Consider the following 22,619-nt stretch of genomic DNA (forward strand, 5'->3'; position numbering starts at 1 on the left):
GTAAATCAATGACTTAAAAAATGTTGAACATTAAAGTAGATATCCCAAGTAGAATCTGAACTCACAAGCTGTATTAGTTTGAGAAAGCTGTGTAAGCTGTCTATGCCTCAGTTTTCTCATTTTTAAAATAGGGATAATAGTATTGTACCACGAAGTTGTTGGCAGGATTAAGTATGTTAATAAATTCACAGAAAGTAGACGGTGCTTGGCACATAGCTGTGAATATTCAACAAATGACACGTGTTGTTATCTTAGAATGTGACTAATGTTATCCTCCGCCCATGAGCGATCGGTGCTCCGTCTAGAACGTGGATGTCCAGGACTGAAGAGGACCGCATAGTATATGCGTGCACGTAAAAGAGAGAAAGGGGCCGTCTGCACTGCTACAGAGTGAGGGGCTGTTCCCAGGCCTCGTATAGTGGTCTGACGATGCCTGCTACTCCAACATCAAAAGGGAGTAAGCGGTGTAAAACCTCTGCCCCGTTGGTGGAGGGTTGTTTTGATATCTAGACAAAGTGGAACCCTTTCGTTGCGGTGGAAACAAAAAGCCATTATTAGTTAGCAATAAAAGGGAAAGCATCAACATTTTGGGTTTCTTTCCTCTGACAGCCATCGAGACCCCAGATGGCCTCCCAGGAAGCTGATGGTGCAGAGCTGCGGGCGGCGCGCGCGGGTGAGGCCCCCGGGCGCCCCGGGGAAGCGGCGGCGGGGGGCCGCTCCGCCGACCCCCGGTCGCAGAACCACCCGGAGGTGCTGCAAGTCCTCGGGGTAAGTCAGGCTCCGTTGGTGCACTTCTTCAGGAGGGAAGGCGATGACCATCCCATGGGGAACCTTGTTTATGTCTCCATGGGGATTTCTGAGTTACTCATCGCTGGATCGGTCATGCGGTTTAAGAAGACGGGGGCATATTTTGCCCCTGAAGAGGAGACACGCGGAGGCACAACCTCCCGGTGGGAGACACCCGGTCGCGGCTGGAGAACGGGCTTCGCCGAGCTGCGGCCCGAGGCGGGCGGGGAGGCCAGTGGGCCAGGCTGTGCTCAGCCGTGTCTCCCTCACTCTGTGCTTTTCCGAAGGGAGTCTGTGAGGATGGACTCGGTGCGGCGGCAGAGGCGACGATGAGCGCTGCCGTCGGAATCAGTGGGCATCGCAGGGACACAAGCCTTCCAGAGCAGACCCTCGCCCCGTTAATCTAGGCTTGATTTTTGACCATTTCAAGCACTGATATCTCCTTTTTGAGGAAAATTAAAGTGATCTCTTCTCCAAGTACCATATGATGTCACTTATGTGTGGAGTCTAAACCATGACGCCAATGAGCCTACTAGGAAACAGAAGCGGATACAGATAGACTCGTGATTGACAAGGGGTGGGGGGCGGGGAGGGGTGAGCTGGGAGCCGGGGTGAGCAGACGCAAACTGTGACGTTAATATGCGTGTAGGGTGGGTAAACATGGTCCCACTATTGAGCAGAGGGACTATATTCACTATCCTGCAGTAAACCGCGATGGGAGAGAAAAAATTAAGTGAAGCGACCTCTCCCCAGTGTGGGCCAGCACGTGGTCATTCACGCTTTCTCTTTTTCCCTCCTTTTGCAGGCGGTCCAGATCCTGAATGGAGCAGTAATTCTGGCTCTGGGTGGCTTCATGCATTCCGTACAAAACTTGTCCCATCCCCCCAGTTACTTCTTTTTCTCGGTTGTTTACACAGGTTATTCCACATGGGGGGCTATATTTGTGAGTAGTCAAATTCCACTGACTGAATATCATTTCTTAGCTGCCGCTACTAGGAATGTACTTGGGCAACTTTTCCCTCACGTTTTAGGAGTGGCTTGGTAAATGTGAGATTTTTGAGGCAAAGAATGCACTGGAGTTTTGAGAATGCCATGAACATGTAAAGAATTCCATTTATCAAAATTAGACTCGTGGAACTAATATTACGTCAAAATAGACATTTGTATGTCCATATAGACATTTAGATGTATAAAAGATTTTTAGAACACCTAGTCCAATAAATGAAACACATTGTCTGAAGCTTGGGTAAGAATATGAGAATGATATTAAATATAAGTGAATATTATTTATATTTAATGTAAACCCAAGCATAAAGATAATTATATTACATTGAATATGTGTATTGTTATATGTCAGACTGGGCATATCCATATAACCTGTAAAAGGCCAGATACAAAGCAAAATGAAAGTCTTACACACTTATGCAAAATTTAAAGTCATTTAAGATTGTACTTGTATTAAATAATGAGTAGAATCAAGTGTAATTTTGTGTTCTAGAAGGTGAATTTGAGAAGTTTTGTACAACTGCTGGTCGTTATCTGCTGATTAAGACTACATATTCCTTTCTCTGCTTCACTTCCTATTTTCGAACAGTTTCTTGTTTCGGGAATTTTATCTCTCTTAGCCGGGAAAAAACCCACAAAAACACTGGTAAGTGGCCATTCGCCCTCTTTCTCTGTGATCACAGGAGCAGAAACAGCTCACCCATTAGCGGTAGGAGAGTAGAGGTGGGTGAGTCCAGCCGAGACCCTGAGTCTTGGGGTGGAGCGTTTTGGTTCACTGATGTTTCTCTAGGACTAGGCTGTAGCTGGGCGTGTAAAGCCCTTTCCGTGGCTGCTCACCTAGATGAACTGGAGCCCTAGGAACGCAGCATGCGCTGCCTGTCTGAAGTGATGACCTTTTCTTCTCTTGCAGCTGGAGAGCAGTTTGGGGATGCACTCTGCCAGTGCCTCCGTCGCAGTGGTCGGGATTGTTTATCTCTCAATGAATTTATTTGCTAACGACCCATTACTCAAGGACTGTCAGTCTTCCCAGCCACCTGCCTTGTGCATTTACATGGAAGCCTCTTCAAACGTATGTCTTAAAAATTATGTATAATTATGAAGTACTTCAACAATCCAAAGTACAGAGGAACTAATATATCAGGCACCCTGCTGCCTTGATTTGAATCTTGGTTCTACCACTTAGTAGCTTTGCTTTGAAGGAGCAAATAAGATAACCTCTTTGTGTTTCAATTTTATCATCACTGAAATGAGGATAGTAATAGACTAAATTATTATATGTAAAGATTATGTAAATTAATATTTGATAAGTAATTAACACAATTCATACTGTATTAGATTATTATTACATACTGCTGCTACTGCTAATGGGCTTCCCAGGCGGTACCTGTGGTAAAGAACCCACCAGTCAATGCAGGAGATATGAGATGCAGGTTTGATCCCTGGGTGGGGAAGATCCCCTGGAGGAGGGCATGGCAACTCACTCCAGTGTTCTTGCCTAGAGAATCCCATGAACAGAGGAGCCTAGTGGGCTACAGTCCATGGGGTTGCAAAGATTCAGACAGGACTGAAGCGAATTAGCATGCAAAGCACACACTGCTACTGATACTGTTACATTCTCCAGAGAGATTACATTTAAAAAGTTTGATTTCACAGTTTTCGTAATGAAACTAACTTGGGAGATTTACAGTTTTCTCTGTGGTCTTGGATTTTCAAATAATGACTCACTGAAGCTTTGAACGGCTTTTCTTTTGAATTTATCTGAGTGTGGTATTTTAAAAGGGAAAATCTTTAATAGCCTTTCCAAAGTATTTTTTTTGGCTTGTGTTTACGTGTTCTCCCTCTTCTACAGTCAACTGAGAAATTAATATTTTCCTCCAAATTGTTTATTTTCCCATGATTTGTGAACTGTTTTTTACTGGCTTAATCTTCCTATTTGCTGATGCTACTCATGGGAGTCTGAGTCCTAATGTTCTCCATTATATTTTTAATAATCTCAGTTTGCATTTATATGGGTTTGATTTTGTGTGTGTGTGTGTTTTGGAAGCGTTTCTCTCCAGAGGGATTAGCATTTGTTTCTTCTAGGTGCCTCACCGATGTAGAAGGAGCCAGTAATTTTGTGTTTCACTCTTCAGCTCACTCTTTAGTTTGTAGGCATACTGTTAATGCCTAAACCTCTAGGGAGCACAAGTAAAGAGCTGATGAAAGGGTTCCTTTTGCCCCTTTTCCTAAGCTGCCTATGCATCTCCTGGGTTTACTGCTATTCCAGCTGGTGGATGTTAACGGTAATGTCAGCACTTTCCCCGCTATAGCTGTTTCACATAGGTTGATACAGAAGCACCTGTGTCTCTCTTTCCAGGAAAAAGGTTTACAGGCTTTTAGATGGGCCTTGTGCCTCATGTAGTGTGTTGGTGTGTGGCTGTGTATTAAATCTAACTGTGCCTCACTCTGCCTTGTTTTATGGAGGGTAGGGGTTATAGTTTGGTTTCCTGCTGGCCTTTCTGTCTCCTCTGAGCGTTTCTACTGGATCTAATCTGTGGCATCATACCCTCTAGGGTCTCATATCACTGATGCTGGTCCTCACCTTGCTGGAATTGTGCATAGCCTGCTCTGTCATAGCCCTGTGGCTCAAAGCAAACTGCTGCCATTTAAGAAAGGTGGGTTTGTTTAAATGACTTAAAATTCACATGATCCGCACCTTCCCTCTAGGGTTTAAGATTGTCCCTGACTTTTGGAACTGGATAGAAACTTTCATACGATAATGACTTGTGGGGTTCCTGGAGTTATAGCTCGTACAAATGTTAGACTTGGCATGAAGGTTGGAAAAGAATTCTAACCTAAAAATACAAGAGGAAGCAGTGTATTTCATCTTTAAGAGCATTTAAAAAAATTAATTTTTACTTTTTATACAATGTTTAAAGATGATATTCGTTTTATAATTATTGCAAAATGTTGGCTATATTCCCTGAGCTGTGTAATTCACCTTTGAGCCTGTATTATACCCAATAGTTGGTACCTCCCCTCCCTCACCTCTATACCTCCCACTCCCTCACCTTTGTATAACCTGCCCTCCCCTCCCTCCCCTCTATATAACCTGCCCTCCCCTCCCTCCCCTCTGTATAACCTGCCCGCCCCTCCCTCCCCTCCCTCCCCTCCCTCCCCTCCCTCCCCTCCCTCCCCTCCCTCCCCTCCCTCCCCTCCCTCCCCTCTATATAACCTGCCCTCCCCTCCCTCCCCTCCCTCCCCTCTATATAACCTGCCCTCCCCTCCCTCCCCTCTATATAACCTGCCCTCCCCTCCCCACTGATAACCACCAGTTTGTTCTCTACATCTGTGAGTCTGCTTCTTTTTTTTACTATTTTCATTTGCTTGTTGCATTTTCTGGAGTCCGCATGAGTGATATCGTGCAGCATTTATCCGCCTCTGTCTAGCTTCTCTCGCTCAGCACAATGTCTTCCCAGTCCATCCATGCTGCTGCGAAACGGCACCCTTTTGTTCCTTTTCGTGGTTTGCAGGTATTTCCGGTGAATGCGTCTATACTGAATGTGAATGTCTACGGATGTGCCTGTATCTCTAGGGATGTAGCTCTGTGTTCTTTCTCCGTTCATCTGTTGATGGACACGTGTGTTGCTTCCATTTCTTGGCGACTGTAAATGATGCTACTATGGACGTTAAAGTGCGTGTATCTCTGAGTTAGCATTTGGAGTTTTGGGGGCTGTATACGCAGGAGCAGAACTGCTCAGTCATGGTGGGTCTGTTTTATTTCTTTGAGAAACCTCCATACTGGTTTCCGCGGTGGCTGTACCGAGTTACCTTCCCATCGACAGCGGAGGCTGTAGGAGGGTTCCCCTTTCTCCACATTCTCACCCACATGTCTTACTTGGAGACTTTTTGATAACAGTCATTCCGACAGGCATGAGGTGGTATCTAGTTGTGGTTAGGGTTCGCATGTCCCTGAGGATTAGTGACGTTGAGTATCTTTCCATGTACCTGTTGGTCATTTGTTTTTCCTGTTTGGAAAAATGTCTACACAGTTCTTCTGCCCATTTCTGAATTTTCTTTTCTTTTGATGTTGAGTTGTATGAGCTGTTTATATATGTTGGATATTAATTCCTTATTGGTCCTATCATTCCTAAATAGGAGCATACATTTTTCACACGGATAGGATTAAATTATTATTTTTTAAACTTGTCACTTTCTAGTTATACTTCCAGGAAAACCCACAAATTCTTTCTGGATTTGGGCTATCTTAATTTTAAACTGAAGATGTCCTTGTCCATTTTTTCCTTTACACTTTGTATTTTGTGTTGGCATATAGCCAGTTAACAATATTGTGATAGTTCCAGGTGAACAACAAAAGGACTCAGCCAGACATATACTGTTTTTGTTCATTTTTAATGCTTGCTATAAGGACTCTGTATACAATATTTGAGCGCAGTGATAATCAGTGAATGAGTATTGTTGGCGTTGATCATGATGATAATTGGAAGGAGAGGGCCATGTTGATCCTGTTCCTGGAGTTTGATGTTGTTTTATTTTCCAGGCAATTTCCTCCCTTTCTAATCCTGGGGAATCAAGAATGCCTCCAAATGAAAGCAAGGAAATTCAGTCTTGAATCTCCAGTGAGTCAGTGCTCCATCCAGGAACTCCAGGGAACACGAGCCTGTGAACCACGTCTCTGCCATCGTGGTGCCCATCGAGAGAAACTAGGGCTCAATCCTTTCGGTCCTGACTGTAAACTCCCTCATAAGTCCTGGGGATAGAAGGACAAATGTGCTTCCCTAGGCACCCTTTCTTTTGTACCTGCTATGATCACCACGCTAAAATTGTTCCCAGAAATCAGTTCTCTTTCTTCTTACCTGCCTGCTTCATTGTCTTCTAAGGTTTAAAAAAGGCAGAGAGAATACTCCTTATTTCATGTATTCTTTCTAAACTCCAACTTCCAACCCCAGTGAGAAGGAAAAATAAGTGAGACATTTCCCACTACAGAAAAATGCTTCTTGACTTTAGTTGACACCAACATTGCAAAAACTGTCCAAAAAATAACCAAAATAACATTAAGATAAATTTTTACTGTATTTGAGGTAGGAGGGTCAAGTCTTGAAGCCTTTTTTTCAGTGAACTGCTGAAATTCACACATGTCCAGATACAAAAATGATGCCTTAGATGGGGGTCTTTGAGAGCAAAATCAATATTTGTCCTTCAAAGGACAGTGAGAATCTGTAATGCAGAGAAGAAGGAATTAAAGCTTTAGACTCTTCCAAGCCTGAGTGCAAATTCTGATACTGTCTGTGTGAACTTAATCTATTTTTTCTCATCTGTAAAATAGGTATTACAGTACCAACTATCTTATTCATTGTTATGCAGAGTAAGTAGAAATAAAGCAGATGTGAAAATAGAATCACAGCTGTCTGATAATGCTGCTGCTGCTGCTGGTGGTCTTTTTGTGCTGGTAAGGCTGAGGTGAGATGGTGGTCAGATGGGTGTGCATTAAAGACGGCAGAAACCCTCACACTTCCATGTGGCTCCTCCCGTCCCCTCCAGTGACATCCACAACCATCTTCTCAGGTAGCAATTTGCTGTTCTTTTTGATATCTCTGGCTCCTGATTTGTATATCTACCACTGATGGACTTATATTTCTGCTTTATGAATTAATTTCCCTCTCTTGAGCCATCCACGGTGTCCATAAATTCACACCTATAAGGTTCTCTTAGCTCCCTGTTTGCCATACGTGCAAAGATTTTTCTGTAGTTTTCTCTACTAACAATTCTCGCCTCTCCAGATGATACATATATGTAAAATATACGTAATTTATGAAGAAATGCATACATGCGCATTAAATATAATTTGTTTCATTTTCAATCCGTTGAACAGCTATTCAGAAAGTGCCTACTGCGTGCCGTGCGCTCTGCATGCAGTGGCCAGTGAGCCAGTCTCTGTTCCCTGGTTGCTCTTTGTGGGAGATTCAGGCCCACAGGAACATGTCGTTATAATGTGGAGCAATAAGGGCTGTGATCGGAAGAGTGTAGGAATCTTTGGAAGCTCATAGAAAGAGTTTCTAAACCAGGTTAAAGAGATGAAAATAACAATTTTGGGGAGAAGACTTTTCTCCTAAACTGAGATTTTTTTTTCAAGAACATTAGCAATTTTATTTGTTTATTTATTTGGTTGCACTGGGTATTCGTTACAGCACATGAGATCTTTAGTTGTGGCACAGGAAGTCTTGGCTCCCGGGATCTAGTTCCCAGGTCCCCTGCATTGGGAGTGTGGAGTGTTGGCCACTGGGCCTCCAGGGAAGTCCCCTAAACTGAGATCCTAAAGATGACTGCGAGTTAGCATGATGAAGGGAAAAAGGAAGAAGCCTAACATATGTAAAAGCCTCTAAGCAGGAGAGAATTGGGGATATTCAGGGAGCACCCCAGAGGCTTTAGTGTGTCTGACTTTGATGCGTGAGGGGCAGATGGCGAGACCTCAGTTTGGAGAGGGACGTGTATGCCTCGCAGGAGATGAGACAGAACAGCAAGCAAGGTAGTGTGCGTGCCCCCGCACACAGCACCGTCTAAGGGGGGCCAAACCCCCAAGCATCTCTCCAGGCTACCTCCAGCCCGAGTAAGGAATGAGCGTGCCCCTTCCTCAGGGTGTGAGCAGGCAGGGACCTCCGTTCTCACTCCCCTCTTCGGCCTCGGGCCCCAGGAAAGCCTTGCCTGAAAGAAACAGACGGTGCTGTTGGACTGGCTTAGATTGCCTTGAGAGTGGTGACTTTAATTTTCAGTGAGGATGACTGAACATAAGTTTGTTAGCTTGAAGCAGGCTGTGGTGAAACTGTTTATACCATGTGCGTGCTTAGGCGTTCAGTCATGTCTGCCTGTTTGCAATCCAGTGGACTGAGGCCCGCCAGGCTCCTCTGTCCATGGCATTCTCCAGCCAAGAACACTGGAGAAGGTTGCCACGCCCTCTTCCAGGGGATCTTCCCCACCCAGGGACTGAAGACCCTGCATTGCAGGTGGATTCCTTACTGTCCAGGGCCAAGTTCCACCCTCCAACCCTAGAAAGCCAGCTATTAAATATTTACCCACACAATGAACAGGTCAGGTCATGTACTTGGAATTTAGGACTGTCATCGCAGTTGCAAGGCAGAGTGGTTTGGAAGGAGTAAAGAGAAGAAGGGTGGTCAGGAGTCTGATACAGTGAACCAAACCATTGGTGAATAGACTTCAGGGGAAGGAAAGGTATTTGCAGTAACATTCGTATTGTCATTTTTCATTAATTCTGCTTTTCCTATATAAAGCTCTGAAATATTTTGCAACTTTGATTTAAAAATCATAGACCAATTTGTGGGAATTGAAATAGTATTAATATTAATATATTAAATGGTATCATTTATATTTTGCTCTTCAGGTCTTATTTTAATAAGATCTTCTTTTTAATTAGGTCTTTTTTTAATCAGGTCTCTTTTCTTCAATCAGGTCTTCTTTTTAACTATATAATGTTTTCCTTTATCTTGTTCATCTTTACATCTTGCTCTTATTTACATCTACAAGTGAAAGCAATTTCATTTCTTTTTTAAAGATCAGTATAGGGCCTGCCTGGCAGCTCAATGGTAAGGAATCCACCTGCCAGTGTAGGAGACACTGTTTGATCCCTGGTCCGGGACGATCCCACGTGCCACAGAGCAACTAAGCCCATGTTTCACAACTACTGAGGCTGTGCTCTAGAGCCTGTGAGCCACAAACAGCCCACAGACCACAACTACAGAAGCACAAGTGCCGTGCTCTGCAACAAGAGACGCCACTGCAGTGACTGACCCACATACCGCAGCTGCAGAGGAGCCCCTAAGCATCAGAGACCCAGCAGAGCCAAAAATAAATAAAATTATAAAAAAGCTCAGGATCTATCCTCACACTTTTTTCTCTCGTTGAATTGGCGTGGATAACTGCTATAACATTGAAAAGAGGAAGAAATTTGCTCTCTGACCTCCATGCTTGTTTGCTCTAGACTGTGTGTGTGTGTGTGTGTGTGTGTGTGTGAGTGTGTGTGAGTGTGTGTGTGTGTGTCAGAGAGAGAGAAAGACTGGGATTCCTTTGGGAGTTTCAGAAAATACCCTGAAGAGATAGCAATTTTCAATTCGCAACATGTAAACGCGTGCACATTTAAGTGACCTGAACATTCAGTTTGAGGAAACAATTGGCCAGATGGGATCTGAAAGCAAATTTCTTTGGAGTTTGGGGAAATAAACCCAGTGTATATCAAAGAGAAGAAACGTTGCTTGTCAAAGAGGAAGCCGGATGATGAGTGGGTGAACAGTGTGGGCAGATGTGCTCCAGGAGGAGGAAACGCCTGCCGTGGGAGGAATGCCGGCACTGTTATCTCCTCCTTCAGGCAGAGGCATGGTCAAAACTCATCTTGATAAGTTTGCCCACACCAAAAAAAAGGCACTTTGGTATATGTTTCAGTGTCTACTGTTGCGAAAGATCGAGGAGTGTGTTTATACAAAGACCCAAAGTGAGGACACAGAAGATGATAAGCATCTCAGCCCAGGAAGGAGCTGGCGAAAGCTGGGGTGTGAAACTCGTTGAAACTCACAAGATGCATCTCAGCTACTGATTTGCATTTTGCAAGTTTCTATTGAAAATTCTCACAAAATAGGCTTGTGTCCAAACACCAAAGACCATCCTCAGTCTCTTTCCTCTCTAAACCTCAAGTTTAGTTTCTGACTATTCTCTGCAAACACAATGAGGTATTATAGACCGCTTCCAGAAAGCGCCATAAGGAGACATTTCTTTGAGGTCTTTTCTAGCAAATATGGTGTAACTTCTCTAAGGGAGACGTGAGCGAATGAAAAATCCCGAGGCTCTATTTAAACTAAAAATAGAGCCACCTTCTGATCCAACAATCCCACTCCTGGGCATATATCTGGAGAAAATCATAATTTGACAAGATACATGCCCCCTAATGTTCATTTCAGCACTGTTTACAATATCCAGAACGTGGGAGCAGCCTAAACACCCACCGACAGATGACTGGATAAAGGAGCTGTGGCACACACACACGATGGGATGCTACTCGGCCATAAAAAGAGTGAAAGAACGCCGCTTGCAGCGACATGAAAGAGTCTGGAGAAAGACAGGTATCAGAAACACTCCTGTTTGCGAACAGTGCTTCAGCCTTGGACCACCTGTGCAGCCCCGTCCTCTGAAGACAACTGGAGGACTTCCGACATAGGGACGGCTGACCTGGGTCACAAGCAGAGGAAACACCAGGAGAGAAGCACAGTCCCTTTTTGCCCTGCAGTTCTCTCTCACCTTCGCAATTCCAACTAAACCCTCTCATTTTGGGGTTTTGTAAATCCTGCTGATTTCAGAAAGAATTATCCTCCAAGAGTCTCAAGTCTCCCCAACTCACACTCATCCCAATTCAGTAGCCCATTCAATTTTGTTCTTTATGATAACAAGAAAAGCCCTGTTGATCGTAATCAGCCAGGAAACTTATCTCTCTGACCAGTGTCTAAAAGTGTGAAGACAGTTACCCACGTCATGAGTCACCCCTCTTCGCTGACCGTCCAGAGACTCTGAGAGGGAGCCCACCAGGGCTTGTGACATTGCCCTTCATCCCCGGAGAGCTCTGCTAGCGAGACAATGGAGGCGGAAGGCAGGGGCAGGGCAGAGCTCGCTCTCCCCACTCCACGGGAGCCCGCCAGGTAGGCACAAGCTGTTAGTTGTTTCTACTCCCCGTCACTTAACGAGCTGGAGACAGTCACAGTGCTGGGGCGATGCCAGGTCGTGAACTTGGGCGTGGGCCCACTGGGCTTACTGAAAATACCGAGTATAAAGCAGTTATTTGCTATACTTTCCCAGTAGTTCTCTCTGGTCAATGGGAGAAGGTTTTTATTTAGCCTGTAGGTTGGGAACAGCTGAAGTTTTCTAACAAAAGAGGCTCATATTCTAGGCTTGAAGTAGGGGCTTCGTACCCCCTTGCCTCTGTGTCTGATGTGTGACTCTCTGTGACTCTCAAGCTGCGGATCCTGCCCCCCTGTTTAGAGGGAAGTGTCCGCAGGGTGAAATCTGGTGGAGGTGTGAATAGTTTAGTCTCCCTCTGGATACCGAAGATCAGCACATAAGGGATGTGTGTTAGTCGCTCAGTCTGTCCGACTCTTTGCAACCCCATGGACTGCAGCCCGCCAGGCTCCTCTGTCCACGGAATTCTCCAGGCAAGAACACTGCAGTGGGTTGCCATGCCCTCCTCCAGGAGATCTTCCCGACCCAAGGATCAAACCCAGGTTTCCTGCATCGCAGGCGGATTCTTTCCCGTCTGAGCCACCAGGGAAGCCCAACACACATTAAAACTTCCTTTTAAAGGTTTGAGGAGAAACTGAAGGCAGAGCTTCAGAAATCAGCAACAGACTGAAAGCCATTGTAAAATGCTAAGTATACCAATGCCTGGGAAGACATAGTGTTGCCAGTGAGCCTCCTCTAAGGATGAAAATAGGAACAGAGACCAACAGAGCTTTCAAAGTCACTCCTTTATGCCCGTGAAGTTGACTGTGTCACTGACAACGTCTTTTCAGATCCATTTCTATGTTAAAAAGACTGAGAGATGTGCAGGTAAGCATGTTTGACGGTTCTTACTTTTACTCACCAGCATGGATTACTGAGAAAGAACCTGTTAACAACTCTGGATTAAGAATGAGAAGGGGCTTCCCTGCTGGCTCAGATGGTAGAACATCCACTTGCGATCAGGAGACCTGGGTTTGATCTCTGGGTCGGGAAGGTCACCTGGAGAGGGGAATGACTACCCACTCCATATTCTTGCCTAGAGAATTCCATGGACAGAGGAGCCTGGTGGGCTACATTGCAGTCCTTGGGGTTGCAAAGAATCGGACATGCCTGAGTCATTAAGTACACAGAAGCACAAGAATAAGAAGCCTTGGTCTGGGTTTTGTTCCATCTAACCATGATCAGATAGTGATCCTGGCCACTAACTTGGACCCTCTGAGCCTCCGAGTTTCCTGTACTTTTACGGTGAAGATTTTAATTACAGAATTATTTTGAAAAATAAGCAAAACTCTCCTTTCTCTCAGTTGCAATCTTTGCATGGAGACTTAGAGGGTTTTCTCACAGCTGCATTTCTGTGTGAACTCCGCAGTGCATCTGAAATTGAACTTGCAGAAGTGTCTCTCCAGGAAAGCGTCTTACTGGAAAAGCCTGCCCCAACCGCACCACGCCAAACGTGGCTGACTGTTTTGAAGAGAGAGCTGGAATTCCTGGGGGTGAGTGAGGCTCCTCCAACCTCAACTAGACTAAAGACTGGCTCTAAGAAAGAGTATTTGGTGGCATCAACATAGCTTCCCTACTCAGACTCATGGGGGGAAAAACCTAGTAGAAAATTATTGACACTCACCGCACACTGTTAGGCAGAGTCCCGACAGTGGCTCAGTTGGCAAAGAATCTGCCTGCAGTGCAGGAGGCCTGGATTCAGTCCCTGGATGGGAAGACTCCCTGGAGAGGGAAATGGCAGCCCGCTCCAGTATTCTTACCTGGGAAATCTCACCAGAAGATCCTGGTGGACTGAAGTCCATGGGGTTACCAGGGTCGGACACGACTTAGCAACTGATCCACCACCTCCAGGCACCCTGTTGGGTAGAAAGAAGCATTTCCTCGTGAAGACTAGGGCCAGACCAGCAAACAGGGTCTGCCAGCTCTGGCCAGTTGCCAATGGACCAATATCATTCTGTGAATGATTTACAATCTTTGTCTTCTCATAGACAGAAAGAGCCATGATTGCTGCCCACCCTGAGTATGTGAATAAAGGCACAGGAGATGGCTGTGCTTGCATGACGAGGTCGTGCCAAGTGTAAATTCTTAGAGTGGCCAGATGATACTGGAAAATACTGCATTTGGATCCTTTTGAGGACTGCCCAAGACACCAAAGCAATTTCTCACATTTGGCCTCAATTATAAGGAAATTGATGTAATCTTAGAAAAATACCTTCTGATTTCACAAAATCTATGCATTTTTCCACAGGTAACACAAATTCTGATTGGTTTGATATACCTTTATTTTGGAATAATTGTGAGCTCCAAGATCAATGATTCAGAGTTTACTGAATACTTTTTTTCATCATTTAAAGCTGGCTACCCGTTCTGGGGAGCCCTATTTGTGAGTATACGCCTACAGTTGTCTGAAATAATACTGCATGTGGCTTTTCTTTTACCCAGATCAGATCTAACAATTGCTTATTCTAACAAGTGTTGAGAATATATGAGTGTATTCTAGTGTGTATATGGTTATAGAGAGAGATATAGAGGCATATTTACAGTTTACAAAGCACCTTGGGTTAAATTAGCTAATACATGTTTATGTATTGCTCAAGGGGCATTTAACTAGTAAGAATCGAACCTAAACTTTCAGAATCCAACTTGAGAAAAATTTGCGTAACACCATTCACCAGTAGAGCTATCTTAGCAAAGGTAGTGGGGAGAGATTGTTGAAAGGCTGACATTTGATGAGCTTCGACGGAGCCCTAGAAACTCTGTTAGGTACTTTCTCACTGAATCTCTTTCCGTCATTGTACTAGTTGGAAGCTAGATGGCTGAATGAGCTCATAAAAATATATAGTTTTTATTGAAATATAACTGATGTATAATAAACAGCACCTATTTAAGGTGGATAATGTGATCAACTTTGACGACACATGAGAACCTTTCCACATCAATATAATGAAGATACTCATCACAGCCCAAAATTCCCTGTTCCCCTTGGTGACCCGTCCCTCACGCCTTGTCCTACCATCCTCAGGCAGCCACTTGCTTTCTGTCACTACAGATTAGTTTGCATTTTCTGGAGTTTTATATAAATGAATGATAAGGCCATCTTCTCTCTGACACCTAGCTTCTCGCACTCAGCATGCTTGTTTCTGATTAATCCCTGTTGCTTTCTGCGTCAACATTTTCATTCACGAGGATGTATTTTAACCCTAAAAATACTGCACTGGCTTGGCCCTCTGCTAAATACGCAGGTCTCAGGTCACTTGTTCAAAACTCTCCCTAAACTTTTGCCGTACCTAATTTGAAACTTCCTTACTGTCTTTTCATTCCGATCATTTAGTTCATTGGATGTCTCTCAACTCGCCATACAATCTGAATCTATGAAATGTTTTGAATATGTGCTCCTGGTTGATAATTTCACTAAACCCTTCCCCATGAGTATTTTCATAACGGCTATATGTCGACAAGATAGATGGCAGACTCCGGAGACAGACACATGTTTCTTGCCCAGAGGGACTGACACTGTAACACACAAGATGCTCATTCGAGCAAACGATCAAATAACATGCGAGTCGTGTTATAGCAGAGTCATGCCCCAGGGGCTGCTGGGCTTCACAGCACTTAGTGGGGACCCATGCACTCTCAGAGTCAGCATGACCTGGCAGCCTGGCACAGACGGAGAATCTCAGACCACGTCTAGGACTTACAGTTTGCATTTTAACAAGATCATTCACATGGACATTTAATTTTGAGAAGCTTTCTATAGGAAATTAGAAAAATAAAATAATAAAACTAAAAAACAAAATGGATTTAAGGACACCTTATAGAATGCCCACAACTTCACCTTCTATGTGGAAGGTGAAGATGGAAGAAACACAGAGAAGAACCGCTGACACAGACTGATTTATCCTGTGTTCGCATGTGTTTCTACACACACTTTTAGAGCTGGCAGGTAGATTAAGGTAAACTATTCCTAATATCTTAATGTTCACTGAGCATTTTTCCCCTTCTTCCTTTGGAACAGTTTGCTATTTCTGGAATTTTGTCAATCATGTCTGAAAGGAAACCTTCAGCATATCTGGTGAGTTGCATTCTGTCTTTATCCTTGAGAAGGTAAGAAAAATTTAATTTTAAGAGTCTTGAAGGAGACGTGCTGTTATCTCTTCTGAGTGAATGTGGATATGTGATTTTCTTCCAATCCACTTTTGTCTTGGATATAGTCACTAAACATGTAATCATTAAAATAACAATTGTATCACTTGAAAACAATGGATGTATTAATTTGATACTTGTTGAAAAAATACCCTCACACCAGCTATGTCCTCACACTATCATCCTGTGATCCAACAAATGATTCGTTTCCAGTTGAGGAGTCTATTGATGAGAGGCTATGAGTATCGTTTGTCTAGTCAAAGCTTTGGTTTTCCCAGTAGTCATGTCAGATGTGAGAGTTGGATCATAACGGAGGCTGAGCTCTGAAGAATTGATGCTTTTGAACTGTGGTGTTGGAGAAGACTCTTGAGAGTCCACTGGACAGCTCAGAGATCAAACCAGTCCATCCTAAAGGAAAGTGAAAGTGAAGTTGCTCAGTCGTGTCCGACTCTTTGTGACCCGTGGACTGTAGCCCACCAAGCTCCTCTGTCCATGGGATTCTCCAGGCAAGAATACCGGAGTGGGTTGCCATTTCCTTCTCCATTTCCTAAAGGAAATCAACCCTGAATAATTCATTGGAAGGACTGATGCTGAAGCTGAAGCTCTGGCCACCTGATGTGGAGAGCCCACTCATTAGACAAAACCCTAGTGCTGGGGAAGATTGAAGGCAGGAGGAGAAGGGGAGGACAGAGGACAAGATGGTTAGACTCAGTGGACATGACTCTGAGCACACTCTGGGAGACAGTGAAAGACAGGGGGGCCTGGTGGGCTACAGTCCATGGGGTCGCAAAGAGTTGGACACGACTGAGTGACTTCACTGTTTTCTCTTGGCATAAGTGAGGAGTTTATTGGATGTATCCAGCCCTGAAATGCAGGTAGGTCGATTGAACACTGCGGCAGGTGCGGGACCCAGTCTAAATGTTCCTCTTTGCCGTCAGATCCGAGGATGCCTGGGAGCAAATGCGGTTAGCAGCGTAGCCGCGGGGACAGGCGTCGGCGTCCTCATCAGTAACCTCAAGCAGAGCTCCACTTACGTCTACCGCTGCAAGGAGGTCTATGAGAATGACTACTGCTCCCTGGCCTGCTTCTCCACCGTGCGTATCGCTCACGCGAAGGCTGAGATCCCGGTCCTGATCTAAGCGGGATGCCTTCTTTCCCTGTCTATGAACACCACCCTTTTCTGCCACCGCATCACGTGATGCAGTGTGCTGGAGGCTCGTGCCCAGGGTCGTGCCAGCCTCTTTCCCCACCTCGACCTGAATCCCGCTAGGGCGGTGCCAGGGGCTTTGAGTAACCACCTCCTGGTGTTCGCGCGTGTCATTCTGTAGGAACTGGCCATGTGCTGAGTGGGCGTGGGTGATGAAAGCAGGGGCTGCTGGAAGGGAACGCGCTTTCCTACCCTGTGACTCCACTTGTCCTTTCGGTTGTTGTCGGCTGTTGCTCAACAGGAGGTTGTGGCGATAATCCTGCTTCTCACCATCCTGGGCTTTGGCAGCGCTGTGTCACTCATAGCTTATGGAATTGGAGAAATAATTGAAGGAAATCAGGTAAGCGGAGGCCTGATAGTAAATCCTAAATGATAGAGAACTTGGGCGCTGTTGCTTAAGAGTGTGGCCTGGGTTTCCTGAAACATTGCTTCCAGTTTCAATACTCCATTTCTCCAAGTTTCAGTATTTTGGTTTCCGAATCTCATATTTTGAATGAATTAATTTATTTTAACCTCACTCATTATTAGAGAAATGCAAATCAAAACCACAATGAGGTTTCATCTCCCACCAGTCAGAATGGCCGTCATTAAAAGTCAACAAACAATACATGCTGGAGAGGGTGTGAAGAAATGGGAACCAAATCTCACGTTTTGAATCAAATTTTCCATTCACAAACGTCATAGTATTCATATAATTCCTTTGGCTGAAGTTTGGGAAAGTAAGATCTTCATCATTTTAGGAAATGTAGCTGCTTCAGAGTATTAAGCGTTATGTTGAGCAGAAGAGACAAATATTCAGGTAGAATGTTGGAATCATTTAAATATCTGGGCTTTTTAAAATTTGTCCCTGCCCTCTTGTTCTGGGATCTCATCTCCCCACGTGCTCTGAAGCCTGTCTTTTATTTCCTCTCTGAGTCATGACTACCGACTGCGCTTCCACGTGTCTTCCCCAGTTTTATACCTGTGACGAATGAGAGTTAGAAATACCTGATGCATATACATTTACTCAGATCTTCCAGGTGAAACACACTCCCTCCATCTTTCCACTTGCCTGAAGCATTCAAGTCTGCCTGCCTTTTCTGATCACTTTCCTTCAGAGACAAGATAAGAGATATACCTGCAGCACGCCAGGGTTCCCTGTCCTTCACCATCTCCTGGAGCTTACTCAGACTTGTGTCCGTTGAGTGGGTGATGCCATCCAACCATCTCATCCTTTGTCATCACCTTCTCCTCCTGCCTTCAGTCTTTCTCAGCATCACGGTCTTTCCAACAAGTCAGCTCGTCACATCAGGTGGCTAAACTATCACAGTGTAATGGCAGGCTGTGAGATACAAAAAAAGATGAGATATGCCTCTTACACAAGTATTCTAATGGCAAATTCTTGGTGATTGATAATGTTTTTTCCCCCTCAACTCATCAGATTCCAGAAGATCGTCTTTATGAAGAAGTAAATATATATTCACCGATTTACAGTGAGTTGGAAGAAAGAGAGGAGACAGCTTCTCCTGCTGATTCGTAAGAATCGTGTGTCCAAAACATTCTGATTCACAGCAAAAAAGCTTAGAAAGCCATGATCTCTGTGTAACAACAGAGATTTGTGTAACAACATTACTGAAATTACTGTGGAATCCATTCATTTGCATGTTGTGTCACAACATTTCAATTTTTTCTATGACTTGACAAGTTTATATTATGGTTTATTCTCCAGATGGCAATGTTCTACTTTTGTTGTCTCTGTTCGCCTAAATCCACCCCCTCGCATTTGTAGATGAGATAGACTCCTGTGTTTCTTGTTTTCTGCCACTGTGTCACGCCCATCCCTTCTGGGATGTCCACCTGTAATTAGTAAGCATAACTGCCAATAGGGAAGACAAGAGGAAGACTGGCTGAGAGCTGAGTTCAGCTTAACAGTTTGATGATATTTGCTCTTAGCCTTTTTTAGAGCTGCAGATGTGTGTGATCTGTGACCCCTTTCCCACTGCAAGCACCTTGAGGGCAAAGTCCATTCAGCAAACTCATACTGAGAACCAGCTAAGTGAGGCTGGTCACACTTGTCTCCTTCACATTGTGCATTCCAGTATTCCACCCACGCTGGGTGCTCAGCGTGGGCGTATGGGGTGCAGGGGCGAAGATTCAGAGAAGGCGTGTCACCAGGTCGAGTCAGAAGTCACACAGGAAAGGAGGAAGTTCGGAGAGGATGACCAAATTGACGTGAATTAAGAATAGAGTCAGAAAGACTTTGCTAGACGGACATGTGAATATTCTTTAGGCATGTATTAACCATTTTGGTGGAAACATATCAAATTAGCAATAAATATTTTCTCATCGTGTTTGTTCTTATATGAACAAAACAACACAGCGTGTTAGAAGGGTCGCTGATCTTATGAAGAGCACTGCAGTACCAGGCCTATTGCCTGCTTGTCGAGAGAGCTGTGGCAAATCCTTTAACGTTTTACTTAATCAGGGTTTTTTCATCTCTGACATTAAGATATTAGGAATAATTTACCTTAATTTACCTGCCAGCTCTAAAAGTGTGTGTAGAAACACGTGCGAACACAGGATAAATTGGTCTATGTGCTGCCAAAGCAAGCGCCACTGTATGAATTAAAAGTGCTCTAAAAAGAAATTACTGTGGAATCCATTCATTCGTATTAATCATGGATATTCATCCATGCTCACACATAGAAACCTCCGAGTCTCAGCAGTCTCTAATGATACAAAATCTAAGTCCATTTTATCGTGAAAGTCCCACTTCCTGGTCCCGCTTCAACTTTCTCTTTAACATGCGTCCTGCTTGACCGCCTCACGTCAGCATCCGGGGTTGAAACGTTCTTTCCTCCTTTCCATTTTCGGTTGAGTCTCTCCTTTCTGTGAAGTCTATCTTAAATCCCATCTGATTCTTTAAGTTTTTCTAGTTGATTGCTTCTCTCTCTAGATGATGTTTTTCGAATCAAACACACACACACACACACACACACACACACACACACACATACCTTACACTCTATATGATTTTCTATAGGCAAATATTTTATGTCCCCTCAATGATAATATATTTTTTCAGAGACACAAAATCTCATAAAAATCTATATTTTGCCTGAATCAGCAGCACATTCACTGATACAATATTGCTCAGAATTGTTTGCAGACTGATGAATAAACAGTAGGGAGTTTTATTAAGTTACTCACTGTATCTGGTGAGCTGTAAACCATAAAGGAAAAATCACTTAATGAAGAATCTGAAATGAAAGAAGAATCAGTTAAGACCTGAGCTAAAATGAAGTCAGTGGAAATGAAGAGAAATGATAGTTTCTAAAAAATGAAGAAAGAGTTATTGGTCTTCCCACTAATGAGCTGAATTAACGAATGAAACCAATTTTTTTTTGTAATTTTTTTTTAGAATTTTTATTTTTACTTTATTTTACTTAACAATACTGAAAAAAAAATTACAAAAAAAAATGAAATCAGAGAGGCAACCAGTTGCTTACCATCTTCTGCATTCGAATCTACGATCAAAGAGCATCGGGTAACGTTAAAGTCACAGGAAGTGAGAAATACAGACTGACACATGAGGAGTACAGACAGACCCAGACTAAGTTCAGTTTTGGATTGTCATTTTAGGAGATCGAAGGGAAATGAAGTTTCAGATTGCCTGGTAGTACTCAGGGCAGAGTGCTGGTAAGGATGGATTTTGGTGACAGAGGTTTAGTATTATTGTAAGAGAGATCAGTATTAAATGAAGAAAATTAACACTCTAAGAGAATTATATTGAGATAAAAGCAAAGCCAAGTTAGCCTTTACATGCCTGTAACCAGTGGGGACATACACATCACCAGGTGGTGGGATGGGGGTGGGGGGAAGGAGAGAAAATACCTAGGGCAGAAAATAAGAGAATTAGGCAGGAAAATGCACTGTGAAGCTGCAGCCAACAGGTAGCCCAAAGTAGACGGAGGTTAGACAAAGAATAAGTAACTGTCAGACATAGTATCTGCTGACTCGAGGAAGAGACAAATCACGTAAATAGGGATAAATCCACGTAAGATGTAGAGATGGGACAGAGAAAACAGCAATAGTGAATGAAAGAAGAAGGTGCAGAGAAACTCAGAACAGGGCTATGGTGAGGCATGAGATAGCAAGACACTTGCAGAAACAGGTAGAGAGACGATGGGGCACGTGTGGTGCTAGGAGAGACGGGACTGTGAGCAGAAGATGGCAAAGGAGAACAAAGCTGTCCAGACGAGCATGCTTTGACTTTTTTAAAGAGAAGCCAAAAACAGTTCACACTTTTAGCCTAAATCTCGATAGGAGAGTCCTGGGGAGAGACTGAAGGAATCAGCTGGGGGTATTATTCACAAATTAATTAGTGAAATAATTAAGTACATTTAATTTATTTGGATTGCCAAAATTAAAAACTGGTAAGTAGGTGTTAACTTCCCCAGGCTATGAAGGAGACCGAGTAACCATGCAGCCAATGCTGACGCCAGCTTTCATGCTTCTCTGGCCTTAGGAGCCTAGATTTCCCATTTTCATTTTTTCTGAAATTAAGATTTGTTTCCCCAAACTTGACAGCAGCTTAAAAATATACTCTTTTACTGCGTAGCTTGCCAACCTGATTCACTGTTCTTAATCATTCATAGATATAATTACATACTTTCAAGGAAAATATGTTCACATCCAAACCTGGCCCACCAGGACCTCCAGCAGTGACTCTGGTCTACCTCTTTATTGTATAATATTTTACCCTGCTCTTTCCTCCACTCAGTTAATATTCAACCCCATACTGACTGTATATCTCTATATACACCACACTTTTTCTTTTGTCTTAAGGTCATTCTGATAGTTGTTCCTTACCTTCCTGCCCTTTATCATGCGCCTACTCTGGGCATACACTGAGAATGCAACGGGAATGCTCTTCACATATTTAGTGTCTCAATTTGTCTTTTTTAAAACATCAACTTAAAGGTTATTCTCTCTATTGAGATTGCCTAATGTACATGTATCCATCCAGCCTGCTTCATAATCACTTTACCCCAAGATGCAATGGATAATCATGTATTATCAGTGTATTTTTGATCTCCTTGATATATCCTTAATCACTAGTATTTGTTCAATAAATCAGAATCATTTAACTTGATTTCTTATCTGCGTGTGTGTATGTGTGTGTGTATCTGTGTGTGTGTGTGTGTGTGTGTGTGTGTGTGTGTGTGTGTACAGTGGGGAGGAGATTGATCAGGGATAATTGGGAATCAAAATATCAATTCAGTGATGCTAAGGACCAAGAACAGTTTCTGGAGTCCGCATTTTAAATAATGCTTGATCAAATGGGACAATCTGTAAACAACCCCACAAACAGAAAATGGACTAGAGCCACAATCACTGGCCTTCTTGCCAATAAATGGTGCGATAAACTTAAAAGGAACCTGAACTGTGAGTTGCATTTTACAAGTTAGTCCTGACTCCTATTTGTTTTGCTACGGGTCAGTCTTTTCCCTTTGAGGACCTCAGTTTTTCCACCTGACAATGAGCACTTTGGACCAAAAAGCCCCAGCTGAACTTCCTGCTTCACATTCCCTGCTTTTAGACAGTTCGGATGGCTGGGGATCGTAATTACTAAGCTTGTGACTGGGACAGCAGCTGCAATCAGAGCTGTTTAATGCTATTTGATGTATGGTCCAGCAAGACATCTGGGACAGCAACGTTCATTCTA

General features: G+C 43.7%; 2 protein-coding genes across 4 annotated transcripts; both read left to right on the forward strand.

Annotated features, from left to right (window-relative positions):
- Positions 1 to 1,412: 1,412 nt before the first annotated feature.
- MS4A3 (membrane spanning 4-domains A3) lies at positions 1,413 to 7,189 on the forward strand. The gene is made up of 5 exons (XM_042233601.2): positions 1,413 to 1,729; positions 2,381 to 2,437; positions 2,702 to 2,860; positions 4,344 to 4,445; positions 6,332 to 7,189. The coding sequence occupies exons 1-5, from the start codon at positions 1,640 to 1,642 to the stop codon at positions 6,401 to 6,403; spliced, it is 480 nt and encodes a 159-aa protein (XP_042089535.2). The 5' UTR covers positions 1,413 to 1,639; the 3' UTR covers positions 6,404 to 7,189.
- Positions 7,190 to 8,924: 1,735 nt separating this feature from the next.
- MS4A2 (membrane spanning 4-domains A2) lies at positions 8,925 to 22,046 on the forward strand. Of its 3 annotated transcripts, none has more exons than XM_060399599.1 (9): positions 8,925 to 9,018; positions 10,755 to 10,916; positions 11,291 to 11,486; positions 12,932 to 13,055; positions 13,811 to 13,945; positions 15,578 to 15,634; positions 16,644 to 16,799; positions 17,154 to 17,252; positions 18,333 to 22,046. In XM_060399599.1, the coding sequence occupies exons 3-9, from the start codon at positions 11,425 to 11,427 to the stop codon at positions 18,429 to 18,431; spliced, it is 732 nt and encodes a 243-aa protein (XP_060255582.1). In that variant the 5' UTR covers positions 8,925 to 9,018; positions 10,755 to 10,916; positions 11,291 to 11,424; the 3' UTR covers positions 18,432 to 22,046. The 3 variants fall into 3 exon arrangements, with proteins under 3 accessions (XP_060255582.1, XP_060255583.1, XP_004016559.2); XM_060399600.1 differs by having other exon boundaries at positions 10,774 to 10,916; XM_004016510.6 differs by lacking the exon at positions 10,755 to 10,916.
- The last annotated feature ends 573 nt before the right edge of the window (positions 22,047 to 22,619 follow it).

Source organism: Ovis aries, chromosome 15 (genome assembly GCF_016772045.2).
Source record: "Ovis aries strain OAR_USU_Benz2616 breed Rambouillet chromosome 15, ARS-UI_Ramb_v3.0, whole genome shotgun sequence".
NCBI classification, from domain to species: Eukaryota; Metazoa; Chordata; class Mammalia; order Artiodactyla; family Bovidae; genus Ovis; species Ovis aries.

Excerpts from the sequence above, each read along its gene's own strand:
- MS4A3 (XM_042233601.2), top strand. The coding sequence starts at position 1,640 with ATGCATTCCGTACAAAACTTGTCCCATCCCCCCAGTTACTTCTTTTTC. Across the intron at positions 1,730-2,380 it reads CCACATGGGGGGCTATATTT|TTTCTTGTTTCGGGAATTTT; the intron begins GTGAGTAGTCAA and ends ATTTTCGAACAG. Across the intron at positions 2,861-4,343 it reads ACATGGAAGCCTCTTCAAAC|GGTCTCATATCACTGATGCT; the intron begins GTATGTCTTAAA and ends CATACCCTCTAG.
- MS4A2 (XM_060399599.1), top strand. The coding sequence starts at position 11,425 with ATGGAGGCGGAAGGCAGGGGCAGGGCAGAGCTCGCTCTCCCCACTCCA. Across the intron at positions 13,056-13,810 it reads GAGAGCTGGAATTCCTGGGG|GTAACACAAATTCTGATTGG; the intron begins GTGAGTGAGGCT and ends ATTTTTCCACAG. Across the intron at positions 13,946-15,577 it reads CGTTCTGGGGAGCCCTATTT|TTTGCTATTTCTGGAATTTT; the intron begins GTGAGTATACGC and ends CCTTTGGAACAG.